The sequence below is a fragment of the Fukomys damarensis genome, unplaced genomic scaffold (assembly GCF_012274545.1).
Source record: "Fukomys damarensis isolate Sample0158 unplaced genomic scaffold, DMR_v1.0_HiC HiC_scaffold_30, whole genome shotgun sequence".
NCBI lineage: Eukaryota > Metazoa > Chordata > Mammalia > Rodentia > Bathyergidae > Fukomys > Fukomys damarensis.
The window spans coordinates 63,831,945-63,846,933 of NW_022900942.1; the positions used below are offsets into that span (position 1 = coordinate 63,831,945).

General features: G+C 43.8%; 1 protein-coding gene across 3 annotated transcripts in view; it reads right to left on the minus strand.

Moving 5' to 3' along the window:
* Akain1 (A-kinase anchor inhibitor 1) overlaps window positions 1-14,989 on the minus strand; it is a 46,550-nt gene that overhangs the window by 9,197 nt on the left and 22,364 nt on the right. Inside the window, exon 1 of one of the 3 annotated variants that reach the window (XM_010638680.1) lies at window positions 88-190. The exons of 1 other annotated variant lie outside the window; for it this stretch is intronic. In XM_010638680.1, the coding sequence (XP_010636982.1) occupies window positions 88-178 (91 nt within the window). In that variant the 5' untranslated portion in view covers window positions 179-190. Of the gene's footprint in view, window positions 1-48; window positions 191-14,989 lie in introns of those variants that run through there. One more of the 3 variants, XM_033757544.1, reaches the window with a different exon arrangement.

Below are 14,989 nucleotides of genomic sequence, written 5' to 3' on the forward strand. Positions count from 1 at the left end.
TCTGAGCTCCCAGGCAAGATCAGACACTTGTTCTCCCTTCTTACCCACCAGGGGAGGGAAGGATGGAAGGAAGAGAGGGACGCGTACGGGAGGACAGGAGGGCGATGTCTACTGTGATTTCAAAGAGGGCCCCATCCTGGGATCCACCATCAATGAAGCACGCAGTCCTCACGGCCATCACGTTCCATCAGAGAAGGAGCCAAGTGCAGTTCTATGACAAGTGATTTCCTGAAAACCATCCGGAGGCCCTGCAGGAAGTGAGTGTATACCAAGAACCTCCAGAGCCTCGCCCGAGGGGACAAAGCTTGTCCACTCCCCTTGGAAGAAGGTTCTGACGTTTGAAGACGTCTCCTTTGTAACGTCAAACTATTTCACACATTCGCTCCTGCTGGAATGATGGGAAGCGGCTGGGAATTCAGCGCAATGTCCGTGGTCCTGAGGAGCATCCATCTCGGCAGCTCCATCGCAGCGGAAGTGAGGATGCGCACTCGTCTTGCAGAAGGTGTAGGGTACCGACGCGCCCTCCGTCCTGTACCACAGCTGCGCGGTCTTGAGGTCTCCTTGTGCTCCTGAAGCCCAGAGGCTGTCGACACGGCGTGGAAAAGCAGGCAGGTGCTGCAAGCCAACTCCTAAGAAGGAATTCGGAAAACCATAATGAGGACAGCGGCCACGCATGGTGTGAGCTCTCCTAGACTCCCAGTGTCTCTGAAATAGTCCTTCATGAAACTTTTATTAAATGGCCAACGTCTACCAGGTTTGTACAGGGCAGGCTGAGTTTTCACTGTCAGAAAAAGATTTCTGAGAGTGTTTAAGCACCGAGAAATATTTTAAGGTCTGGGAAGATGAAGGGAAATAATAAATTCTCTCCATTTTCCATGTCTTGCTCTTGCCTAGTTGCAAGAGCAGTGAGAGCAGAACCCTTTGTCTTGTTCCTGGTCTTAGAGAAGCACTTTTAGCCCTAACAGATCCACATGAGATTGGCCAAGGACCCGGTTGGGGCACTGAAGGACGGGCGGCAGAAGTGCTGACCCCGAGCCCTGGAATGCTGGTTCTCACCGGGGCACAGCTCAAGAGCAGTGAGAGCAGAACCCTTTGTCTTGTTCCTGGTCTTAGAGAAGCACTTTTAGCCCTAGCAGATCCACATGAGATTGGCCGAGGACCCGGTTGGGGCACTGAAGGACGGGCGGCAGAAGTGCTGACCCGAGCCCTGGAATGCTGGTTCTCACCGGGGCACAGGAGTCCTGAAGGTGAGGTGCTAGAGCCAAATCCCTTGACCTGCAAACAACCCCCTGAACTCTGTGTTTGCTCTTGTTCCCAGTTTACACTCGCTTCTGGTCATAAACAGATGTTGTCTTATCTTGATGTTATATGCTTAGCTTAAACGGTGTATATCTGCCTGTCCCTTCTTGTGACTGATTGTTTATCTTACCCATGCCTCCTTGTGATTTAGATTTATTACCAGTTGCTGAGATCATGCCTGTGGTGTGGCCTTGAAACTAGTATAGAACAGCAGGGGTTAGAAATAAACTTTGCCATTAGCCATCAGCTTTTGGTCATTCATGTGTCCGCGGTCGTCTCTCCGAGTCCCCTCCTCTAGAAGGAGACCTCAACAGGACCTTTCATATACGCTCTTATTATGTTGCGGTAAGAGCCATTTTTTTCAGTGGACTTTATATCATGGAGGGATTTGAGTTTCATCAAGTGCTTTTTCTGCATCTGTTGAAATGATCACACAATCTTTATCTTCCATTCTGTTGGTGTTGTGTGTATTACATTTCTAGATTCATATATGTCGATCTGTCCCTGCATCCCTGGGTTGAAACTGACTTGTCCGTGATGAAGACCTTTCAGGTGTGCTGTGGGAGTCCATTTGCTCAGCTTCTTGTTGAGATCTGTTTGCATCTGTGCACATCACGGATATTGGCCTTTCTGACCTTTCAGGTGTGCTGTGGGAGTCCATTTGCTCAGCTTCTTGTTGAGATCTGTTTGCATCTGGGCACATCACGGATATTGGCCTTTCATTTTCTTTTCTAGCGTTGTGTTCTTGTTTGGTTTTGGTAACAGGGTTACTGCTGGTCCATAGCATGAGTTTGGAAGTTTTCCTTCCCTTTCAATTCTGTGAAAGAGTTGGCAGGAATTGGCCCTAGTTAACTTTAGTAAAGTTCACCAGTGACGCCATCCAGTACAAAAGAATATTTCTCAGCACAGAATATTGCTCAGAGTCACTTGCTTGGGGTCCACTGTGGTGGGCCCAGGAATGGGACCCAAACTGCACATTCCCGACCCTCAGCTGGATCCTCGTCAAGACTCCCTGCAGCTGTCGGCTGGCCTGTGGGACACAGAAGGCCCACTGTGAGCCCAGGGATGGTTTCTTTCTTGCACAAAATGAAAAACATTTTAACATCTCTTGCCCACTTCCCAGTTTTTGTCCCTTGTCAAATCATCTTCTTATTGCAACTCTGTCTCTGCTTCCTCCCCTGTCTCCAACAGTGGGCAGAGTAAACTCTTTCCAATGCAAATCCACTATGTTACTCACCTACTCAGAGCTCTTTTGCAGTTTCCCCGCACACTTGGAAAGCTCCTCACTTTGCCATGGCCTTCAGGGCCTGCATGACCAGCTCCTGCCTCCTGAACAACCTCGCATCTCCACTGCTTCTCCCACCCAGCTGATATGGGCTTTCCTGTGGTTTGGGCTTCAGTTCATAGTAAATGAGACAGGGCTTTGAATGTAGGAACAGCCAGGGCCCACCGACTGGGAGGCCCTGGCCAGCCAGTTTCCTCGCCTATAAAATGGGTGCACTAATGGTGGGATCCTATGGTGCAATGACGCCCTGTGTGTATTGCCCGTCTCCCTGCACCACAGCACCTGTTCTAGAAGGGACAGTCCTCCCAGCTTGCTCACCATGGTCTTTAGGGTCTACTGTTCCTTGTAGACACTCAGTTAAGTACTCCAAAGTAGCTAACAGTTGCAGTAGCATTCTGATTTCCAGTCTGTTCTCTCCTCCCTCCCCAGTTCCCATTAATTTTTTGCTCCAGGCTCCTTTGCTGCATTTTCTACTTTGCTGCAGTGAATGAACAAGCAGGAAGAGACAGCAGAGGAGGAGGCACAGCAGGCCCCCGCTCGGGCCCTCTGGGTGAAACATGGAGCCGACATTGTGCTGCAGTGAGACTGAGGGAGTGGAGGCTCCAATTTCCAGCCACCACTGGGCTGATTCAATTTTGAGATTTTGCACCAAGTCCATTTCCCAGCCTCGTTTTCTCCATTCCCCTACTCCCTTCCCATCTCTACAAGTCCATCCAAGGACCCAAGGATCAGCCTCAGGTCCCTCTTCAGGTTCCAGGACTTTGCAAGACAAACCATGATAAGGACAATCGGTCTTCGGTTGAGTCCAGTAATAGAAATTCTCAGCCAATTTTGTGCTTTCTGCTCTATTCATATTGGTCGGTAATGAATCCAGTCCTGCCAGTTTGAGACTTGGTACCCAACAGCCTGCTGAGAATCCCATGGCCACAAGGCATGGCATCTGAAGCCCATTTCTGAGCCTTTCTGAAATGTCCTCCAAGCTTGGGCTTCCTCACCCTCGTCTAAACCCCTGGCTCATCTCTGAAGCAGAGGAACATAAAGCAAGTCATCCTTGCTTTATTTACGAATTGGACAAAGAAAAAAATGTTAAATCCTAAACCAGACATGAGTTTCCCTTGGGTAAAATTTTAGTCTCTGTGGCTTTTTTTATTTTTTCCATCCATGAGAATCTTGGCTCTTCTTCCCATGTTGGGGTTAATTAGAAAACAAGAACAGTTGGCTGGAAATAGAGAAGGAAGCAAAGAACAAGATCAGATGTTCTGTCTTTTTTCCCCCAGTGATATTTCACAAGGAAAAGGAAGCTGAAGAAAAATAAGCCCAGACTTCAGAAGCGTTTGTCAGACCATGGGACCGGAAGCTACTGTTTGTGCTTTATTCTTGTGTCACCGGGAGCCTTGGCTGCTGGAGCCAGAAACTCCAAGTCAGATTTGTTGGGCTTCTGGTCAGAGGAGTGACAGGGAGAAAAGAAGGAGAGAAGGAAGGAGAGACGGAGGTAGGGAGGAATGGAAGGCAACATCTCTCAGGACTGCCAATGAGCTACCCTCAAACAAATTTGAATTACCTGCACCTGCTAGGATTGCAGATCGCACTTTAAGAGTTCCTCGCAAGGAGGTAATGAGAAATAAGAATAAACCATATGAGACATAGTAGTTAACTAGCTTAAGATGCGAGAGCTTTCAGCTACTTAATGCTTTTCCCGGTGAAAATGATACATAGTATTCACATTTTTATGTCACCTTTTCATAAATATCAAGCTCCTCCACCACCAGTTCTTCTAACGGAGCCTGTTAATTCGTCTGCGAATCTGTTAATCCACCAACACCAATGTAAGAACTTGACATTGGTCAAATCTTAGAAACCGCCAGAGGGTCCCACTGTAATCACCTGCTCCCACTAAAAGCAGACAAGCTCCTAAAGTTTCGGTCACGTCCTTGCTTTGCTCTAATATTTAACCACAAACTTGTATCGTTGCCTCTATCTGTAGCTTTATATTTTACTGCTATGTCTTGTCCCTGTTAATGAATAGATCCAAATGTTTAACCCATTCTGATAGCACTAGGATCAGGATGGTCCCAGGTGTAGGTATTTGGGTTGTAGTGCACATGCTTACTCAAGTCAATAAATATCAATAAATATTTCCAATTTGCTCTCCAAAGAAGGTGCACACATCTACAGCCTCAATGGCAAAGGAGCACCTTGGCTGCCCAGCGTCCTACTGAGTTCCTGGTATGGCTCCTGTTTTTTTAATTTCCAACCTCATATGCATGACATTATATTTCACGGATTTAATTTACATTAACTTAACTGGTAAGACTGAACATCATTCAGAAATGTATTTCCTGCTGCAGTTCCCCTTTCATGAAACATGTTCATAAGTTCCTTGCCCCTCTTCCGTTGAACTGGGCTCCTTTTCCTATCATCTGTGTGTATTCTGGACATCACCCCTTGATCGTTTATAGGGGCAGCTAATATCATTGTGGCTTAAAAAGATAAATCAGTGGCTCTCTGTGGAAAGAAGTTTTTGCTTTAATGCAGTGAAATATATTCATTTCCAGTTGATGTTCTGTGGTGATGTGGAGCTTTCCATCAGAAGCTGAAGTTATTTTCCTCTGGTGTCTTTTGAAAACTTTACAGTTAGGACTTTAATCTACTTTGATTTGTGTGTGTGATGTGCGATAAGCGTGTGATTTCACAGATTTCCACCAAGACAGTGAATGGCCACGGGTTTATGCTATGAAAAGTCTGCCTTTTCAGGACATTTTTGTCATAAATCAAATCTCTACATATGATTCCATTGGACTATTTGACTTTCGTCTATTTCTCCATCTTTCATACTGATGCTTTATAAATCTTACTATATAGAACAGCAGGTCTCTCCATCTTATTCTTTTTATTAACTAATCTTTTTCTTTCCTTTTTTTTTTGTACCGGGGATTGAACTCAGGACCTTGAGCTTGTGAGGCAGGCAGCAGAACCACTGAGTGAAATCCCCAGCCCTTTTAGCTAATCTTGACCCTTGGAAATCCTATGTAGATTTGAGAATCCAAAAATCAGATTTAAAAAAGAAAAAAAAAAGCCTGATAGAATTTTGTTTACAACTGACTTTAGAGATTTACTTGGTGAGTATTAGATCTTTACATATTTTATTCTTCATTTTTATGACCATGGTCTCTCTCTCCATATATTTAAGTTCCTTCTAATTTTTAAAAAGTTGAATAAGTTTTAAAATGTATAATACATCTTTAAATAAATATATTCTAAGATACTTCACATCACAGCAAAGGCAATTTTACCCTTAAATTGTACTTTCCAAATGTTTGCTGTTTGTCTATAAAAATGAATGATCTTTTAATGTTAGATATTTATTTCAAATTCAGAAAACCTACTGACTTCTCTTATGGATTCCAATAATTAATCTTTTGGATCCTCCAAACACCACAATATACTTCCCCAACATGGCAGTCTGTCTTCTTTTCAAATCCTACCTTCTATTTATTTACTTATTTACTTTTCCATACTGGTTAAAGAAAGAGTAAAAGGCTGAGACACAGCGGTAAGTGTTGTTCCCCATTTCAATGGAAATGATGCTGCTATCCCAACATTGTCAAAATTGGTGGGAGCTTCTTTTGTAGGTCCCATGGATCACTGCAAGGAATTTCTTTTTATTTCTGTTGGCTAAAAATGCTTTACCAGGAACACCTATCAACTTTTGTCATATTTTCCCACACCTATCGATATAAACTTGTTATTTAATCTCCCTGAACTTACTGGTATTACAGGGTGTATTGGCCAGTTTCTCATTTGTAAACAGTCTTGTATGAACCTATGCAGCTGTGATTTCTTATTTTTAATACACTGCTCAGATGACATCATTCATATTCCTCAGAATTTTGCTCTTCCAGTGACTTCTATCCTATCCCCTGCCTCTTTTCTAATAGCTTTCCTTCTATTTTCCTGTGATTTTCCCCACTAGACTGTTAATAGTAAAGAAAACTAGGGCTGGGGATTTAGTTCAATGGCACCTCTCCTGCCTGGCAAATGCAAGGTCCTGAGCTCAATCCCTGGTATAAAAAAATAAAAAATAAAAAATAAAAAAAGAAAAGAAAAGAAAAAGAAAAATAGCAAAGAAAGCATGTGATATTTATCTTTCTAAATCTGGCTTATTTAACATAGCATAGTGGTCTCCCTTGCACTTTTTTTTTTTTTAGTTCTATCCATTTTCCTGCAAACAATATGAATTCATTCTTCTTTATGGCTGAACAATGACGCCCTGGGTACACACACACCGCACTTCCTTGATCCATTCACCCGTGCCCAGACACCTAGCCTGGCTCCACACCTTGTATCTTGAGTTTGCTGCAGTGAACATGGGTATGAAGGCATCTTCACGGTACGCTGAGTTCCGTTCCCTCAGGGTACCCCAGGAAGCACTGAAGCTGGATCAAATGGCAAGTCTGTCTGTTGTTCTCCAGGAACAGCCATACTGAGCTCCTCACTGGCTGTCCTAATGTAAATCTCCACCCACACTGTGTAAGGGCGCCATTTCCCTACATCTCCCCTGCATTTACTGTTTTTTGGGTGCTCCACGGTGGCCATTCTGACCGGGGTGAGGTGGGATTTCAGGGTCGTGTTGGTTTGCCTTTTCCTGATGGCTAAAAGATATTGAACACCTTTCATATAGCAATTTCTATTTTGCTTTTCTGTAAGCGTTAGTAAAACCGTGATCACATTTGTTCCTTGAATACTTACAAGAACTCACTTGTGAATCCCCAGGACATTGAGTTTGCTCTTCATTGATGTAAATTTGGAAGAATTTTGTCATAAAGTTCTTCACTGTGTCCTTTCTAGCTTTTGGTGTTGTTTGTTTATTTTGATTTTTGGTTTTTTGTTTGTTTGATTTTGTTTCTATTTTTGTTTGTTTGAGGCAGATCTTGTTACATAGTCCAGGCTGGCCGTGAAATCACAGTGATCCTCCCAAACCAGCCACTCAGGTGCTGGAATTACAAATGTGAATCACCCAACTCAGCTGTTTACTTTGAATTTTTGAAACAAAATCGTTGTAATTTTTAATGTTATAGTCTTTTTTCTTTTATCAATTTTATTTTTCTAGAAATAAAGCTTTTATCTGCTGATTTTCTTTGACTTTTCCATTTCACTAATTTCTGCTTCTACTTTACTATTTCTTTCTATACATATTCTTGAGATTAATTTTTATCTCTTTTTCCTAGCTTCTGAATATGGATGCTTATCTTATTCAATTTTTCTTCCCTTTTAATCTGAACATTTGAAGCTGCACATCTCCTTCTAAATACTATTTTATCTGTAATTCTTCAGTTATGAAATATGGGGAGTTACATATTTTATTAAGATTTATCTTTGACCCATAGTTTACTTAGAAGGGTCCTTCTTATCTTTTGGTATATGGTGGTTTCACAATGTAATCTTTTGTTTTAATTTCTAATTTTATTTTATTTTCATTGCAAAAGATATATACTGTGTGTCATGGCAAGGATTTGAAATGTTTTGTGGTCTATGTGGTTAGTTTTTCAAATATTTCATATGTGCCTGCAAATAATATGTATTCTCAAATTCTTTAGTACATTGTTCTAGATAAGTCCATTTAGTTAAATAACTCCATGTTTTCTATATTTTGAAGCCTTATTAACTCTAACTATTTCAGTTGCCCTCCTATGAAGTTTTAGAAATAAATTCAGCATGGCTAGAAGGAAATCCACTGCTAACCCTGGTTCGTGGAATCACCGTAAGGCTCAAGTGAAAAATAAATGCTCATACAAATTAATATATAAAATGTCTAAACACAGTGCCCAACACATAGTAAAAGCTCAACACATTTTAATCAAGCTTATTCCCCCAGAAATACATAAGTGCAACTAATTACTATGATTATTATAGCAAAACTCTAAATATTGTAAATGTCCCCCTTTCGCTGAAATGAGGGGCATATGGTAGAAGTGTACTAGAAGTGCAGAGCAAGACATTGTTTGGAGCTCTCCTTGCTGCAGGGCTGTGAAGCCCAAGAAAAGCATGGACCAGGAAGAACACTGACCTTTCAGAGAAGGAGGCACCTGTGGGACGGCTGAGGGGGCTTTGCCCTGAGCACTGAGACTCAGGACAAGTCGGGCACACAGCAAATCACTTGTCCCAGTGGACACACTGCCTCACACCTTTATTGGCTAACGTCTTCTCTTAGGAGGCAACCCCAGACAGCAGGAATTCAGCCCTGGGAAAGGGAGGTCTCCCTCCCCCAGACACAGTTCCATGGACGAGCCTTGTAACTCCCTATTCTAACTCATCTTTCCTGCAGCAGAAATGCCCAACCAGCTGAATCTGTCTCGGTTGGTGCCTAAGAGTATACACTGTGTAATAAATGCTTCACAGGTGATGAAGAGTTGAATGTGATTGTTATGCCAGTCAAATAAAGCTGTTTGGCTTCTTTCAGAATCTACCAGGAATTCCATATTCTCATTTTGCAGATTTCTGTCTAGAAAGACCAAAAATAAGCACTTCTCGGGACTTAAAGAGGGAAGTGCTGGCCAGGCCTTGGCACTGGCAGTGGAAAGCAGAGAACAAAGGAAAAGGTGGGGGGCAGATGCAGGACAGGTGTGGTGCCAGGAGCAGCCTCAGGCAGGTGGTGGAGGGTCTGGTTGTCCTTCAGTTCTCAAAATCTGGTATCTGTAAGCCTCCCTAGGGTCCGCAGCTACAGTGACCATTCTCCAGCCTCACCCACAGATTCTAACTCTGCAAGCTGGGGGGCAGCACAGGATTTACGTACATAGCCCTGACTGCAGGAGTCTCTGGTACAGGCTGTGGGGGCACCCTGCTAAGAAATGCTCAGGTTCAGTCCCTGGTCACAGAGCCCAGAAAGTGCAGTAGATGCTTGACCATTTCACACTTTAATTAATAGGAAAAATGCAGCCAGTGATTCAGGCCCTGAAGTGCAAAGTTGCCTTTATTGAATCAGGCAGCTACCAAATCGGTACTGCACTTTGGGAAACAGGAACTAATGATCAATCTCAGACAGGGTCTAAACTGTTAATTTCAAATCTCTGCCTACACCCTACCCAGCTCTCAGACCAGGGTCATGGGCATTAGGGTCATTTCCAGCATTGTCCCCTTTTTATTATAGTTAAATTTTTCAGCGCAGCTACGCTCACGGACGTATAAGAAACAGTGTTTTGTTGGGAGGAAATGGAAATGCTTCTATGACAACTTTTGGTTCACAGAGAGATAGAAATAAAACAAGTGGAAAATATTCAACTTCTATTTTGTGGTGGAGCCAAAGGCATTATTGGTCAGAAACACCCTCAAATTAGCTCTTATCTATAGAAATAGTTCCTCTCGTATATATGCTTGGAATTCTTTGTATGTTACATTGAAAGCATGCTGTCTTTTTGGCAGCCCTGAAGTGATTTGTTTCAATATTTGATTGGAGATAACAGGAATGAATTAAAACAAAATAGCTTCCAAGAAGTAAGAAAGTTGCAAGACATACTTGCAAATCTCATGAATCATTCACAGGTGAATCGATCCAGAACATTTGCAAATGCTGAAAAGGAAATGCCAGCAGATAATGTGATCAATGTGTGTTCAGAAGGCTGAACAATGTGACTCAATGTCTTTTGGACCCATCTGCTACACTCATGTGAATCACATAATGTACCGGACAGTCTATTTTAAAAACCTAACAGTACAACAATTACGCCTTTTTAGACAAGTAGGAAGAGGGTACAATTCCAACAGACAGAAAAGACCTGAATATATATCATAGGCAGATACTGCACCTGTAATTGGGACATATTCTCTAACTTGGCACAGAGAATGGAGAGCAAGATGAACAAATACGGTGGAGGAAACAACTTCTGTTTAAAAGTAAAATGTATATAGAAATGATTTTATGTAAATTCATGTCACCCCTGGGGATAGGTAAATTAATTCATAACATGCTGATAAAGAGTGAATACACTCATTAGTACCTACACTTATTACCAAGTTATTTTGCCTTAACCGACCAGAATACAAAAAAGTAGAGGAGTGATTCATTTACTGTAATTTGAGTTTAGGCTAACACAATTTAGAGCCACAGTTGGATTGTAATGCATGATAATTTTGTGTTTATTTTAAGAGTAGAATTTTTTATTCAGTGGGGAAAAAATCTCCTGGTAAAGCAAGTAAAAAATGTGCTCTTTAGCGTCTCCTTCATTATCTCTAACCCAATTAACTTGGTTTGTTGTTATAGGGCAAAGAGGGACAAGGTCGTTGCCTGCCATCAGGATGAGCCAGAAGCCCGAGTCCCTCGGGAATTCAGACGGAGCCTCTGCTGTCTTCAGCGATCTGCACCAGGGACGGGGAGCGGGTATTTGAAAGGAATTGATTCTCAAAATCCCAGCATCTGAAAATGTTTCCAGTACCTGCCATAGAAGTGCACAGTACATGGGTGAGGTTCTCTGTACAACAGGAAGCTCAACCATCCACAAAGAGCATGAAAATAAAATCTGGAAGGACAACGTGTTCCCGGGGAACGATGGGTAGGGGCGACTGTCATACCCCAGTCTGTCTGAACCATTATTACAGAGTTGGGAGTACAAGCCATCGCTTTTTATTTAATTATGTCTAAACATAAGCAAATGTATAAGTAACACTATCCCCAGTGATTTGAATTCATTTCTCCCTTCCTACCTCATTAGGCTGAATAATTTTCAACACGTGGTTTCATTTCTTGCTTTAAGTGACTAGTACGTCACTTACAAGTATAGGACAAACTGCCTGCCAGCCAAATAGTTACAGAGCATAAAAACTAACTGAGGAAGGCCGGGGATTTAGCTCTGTGGTTCTGCCACCTGCCTTGCAAGTGCAAGGATCCGAGTTCGATCCTTGTACAAAAAAGAAAAAAAGAAGAGCCAGTGTGTTCTGCAGATCACAGGGAGATGCCACCCAAGACTTTACTTGGTCACTGGTCTACACAGATGCAATAAGCCCCAGCTTCTGGCTGCCCCATGCTCCCTGTCTGGTGGAAGAAGGGACAAGCACTGCCTGGCAGGTGCTGTCGCAGCCCCGAGGGAGCCAGGAAGTGATGAGTCAGGATGAGCAGTAGGGCGCATCAGCACTTCCTGGCCCTCAGCTCCTTCCTATAATTACAGTAGAACACAAAACCCTGGGTGTCAGCACGTCATTAATGATGCTCTGGGGCCACATCCAGCATTTAGGTAAAGCGCACCGGTAAAGTTTTCAAAGACAGGATGCCAGGATTATAATAAGACCTCTCGCTCTACCTTCCTGTGCTGTCCTAAAATCAGGAAATAGGGAGCTTCGTTCACACATCCAGTAAGGCTCAACTACAGTCCTTCTGAGGCAAGAGAAGGATGTGTACAAGCCAGTTTTGAGATAAAGGCACACTCCTGGAATACCAGACACAGGCCTCGTGTGCTGCCACTCCCCTGTCCAAGGCAGGCACTGCCAACTTGGGATGGAGCTCGTTGAAGGGGAGCTTGCCTGGGTCCTTGGGATCCTTCTTTGTGCAATGCTCTCTGACCCTAGCGGAAAGCCATTCACTTTCCTCCAATGTCAGAACCTACACCGGGCTAAAAGGAATGATCTGGACTTGTAACCAGCTGCCCCACACTAAGTGACCTCAATGATTCGCTTGACCTGTCCAAGTCCAAGGGTCCCTTCCTAGAAAGGAAAAATCCCTCTGACACACTGTGCAATTATTGTGAAAGGTTCTTATTTTCATGACTTTTAAACCACATACTTCACTAGAATAAGAACTATAGTCAAACCACATCCCAGTGAACATGGGCAAAAGAGGGAATTTGTTGGTAAAAATCACCTTCAGGCACGACAGTCTGTTCAGGGTGCGGAAAAGAAGGCCAGAGCCTGAGTTCTGCGTTCACTGTTGCTCACAACAGCAACTGTTTAAAATTGTTTCCTAGGACATTGGCAGAGCATGATTTAAGGTTGAAAGAATGTTAATCACAGAAGCACCTTCAGTAACCCCTAACCAGAGTTCACAGAATCCTGAGCATTTGCTTCCTTGTGAGTCAGCGGTAAGCCCTTCTTTTGATTATGTTCCTACTCCTCAAGTCACATCTTCCATGATGCCGTCACCACCTGCAAAATGTTACCCGTGGTGGGCTCAGGTGACAGTGACTAGTAATTTGTTATGCTAACATGCATAGACTCGCTAATTATTAAAGAATGCTCTGTTTTTTCTACCATGGTAACAAGAGAGAAAAGGGATTAAATGACCCCTAAAGGACATTACACGTGATAGTTCACTCTCTGTGCTAAAACAAGGTTATGTCATAATTAAAGCATTAAAATGCCGGCGCCAAAACAGACAGATGGTTCTGTAGGACCGGTTTAAAAGTCTGCTGGAAAGTCTTGGTGTATACTAAAGATGACAGTTCAAGTGAGCAGGGAAAGGAACTGAAACACCGAGCCAGTGTGTGCGTGTGCCTCTTTGAGCGTTGGATCTCTGACTCCAGGTGGGGGTAAAGAGGGGAGGGAGAGATGCGCCCCCTACACAGGCGTCCCCACCAGCAGGCTCCCCATACACCCATCTCTCTTCACGTGACCAACCCGACCCCAGCCCTTGGCCATGGGAACCTACACTGCTGATGGTACCTACCTGGGCTTCACGGGCAAAATGCAGACAGCAGCACACCATGCAGGAATATCAGGCAATACCCTCCCTTCAGTTGGGTTCATAACAGGGGTGATGTTGGCCAGGCAGATTCTCATGAACCATTATCAACAGCGGTGATGGTAACGTGTAATGGCACTTTGGGTTTTATGATACTACCCTTGCCATACCTTAAATCTTTTATTTTTTACTCATTCTCAATTTAAACTTTCTTCTCCAGTCTCATGGGCACCAAAACTCACATCAGGTTTATTTTCCATGGAGCTTTTTTTTGGTGTGTTTTCCATCTACCTTTGCACTAAAATTCCCATTCCCGCTGCTGTGTGACCATCTCACCAGGAACCACAGCCAGCTACCTTGGTCCATGCGATTAGCCACCATAGAAGGCTGGTGACATCCACAGCAAGGGGGCAGAAACAACGCATATGTGCGGCCACCCTCTGCCCAAGTCCCTGCGACAGCACTCACGGGTCAGACTCTGACTCACGGGTCAGAGCTGCCGCTGTGGGGGCCATGCAGCTGCTCAGGAAGCCGGTTCCCCTCCACGGCCAGGTGAAATGCACAGGCATTCGAGGCTGGCCAGTATCCAGCTCTGTTACCGTGGGTCCCCGTCACATGGCCATCATCACTACCTCGGCAGTCCCAGTTACCTGCAAGTTCTCTCTGACTCTCTGGATTAGCTTAGACAATCCAGATAAGCTAATAACAAGAACAGTTCTTTCTCCTTTTTAAATACTTCTGAATGAAACAATAGGATATTTGGGGGGTTGGGGAGAGGGGGCTATAGGCAGTGAAGCCCTGGCTTTTGCACTGAGCTACATCCCCAGCCCTCTTTTATTTTTCTGTTTTGAGACAGGGTCTCACTAAGTTGTTCAGTGGCCCAGGCTGGGATAGAACTTTCCATTTTCCTGCTTCGACCTCCCAGAGTGCTGAGACTACAGGTGTGCAACACCACACCTGACTCAATAAAGATTTATAACGAACTGCAGTACATTCATCATTCTCTGGGAAAGAAATGTGCCTGATCTCATGCTTGCATTCGCTGTGCATCACGACAGCCAGTGCATGGCAGAGTCTTACTCTTCCTGCCAACTTTTCAGTCTCATGCTGGTCTAGCATTTAAATACCTACAAACACAGGAAATTGTATACTGGGTACAATTAGAATTGTCAAGGCTCATGTGTGGTCTGTATTATCAATCCACACATTTGAGATATTCAAAAGTATCCTTATATCTAACAAAAACGCCACCCATCATGCATTGTGTGGTACAACGTGGAGTACTTGTCACTCTGGCAGAAAGTGATCTCCTCCTGGCAATCACAAAATAATGACAAGGTACCAGTTTTGCAATTTGATACAAACATACTCCAAGTTAAAGGAAAGACTTCTTCCTTTTACTCTTGGGTCTGTCTTCAAGTCATTTTCCAAGGATTTCTGGAGGGAGATGACGCATTCCTCACCCTGTCTCTTTCGTGGTGGCCATCTTGGTGCAGTTCTGGCCTGAATGGCCATTGCACTCACAGCTACGGTCTCACAGCCCCAGTTTCCTCCCCGGACGGCATGCGTGAAACCCAGGTCATCAGCTTCTCTGCATTGAAATCATGGGATCTGAGCTAGCAGATTTACATATGAGTCTCTGCTCATCAAAAAGCTTCTGTGTTCTGGGCATGGTGGCGCACGCCTGTAATCCCAGCACTCAGGAGGCTGAGGCAGGAGGATTGCTATGAGTTTGAGACCAG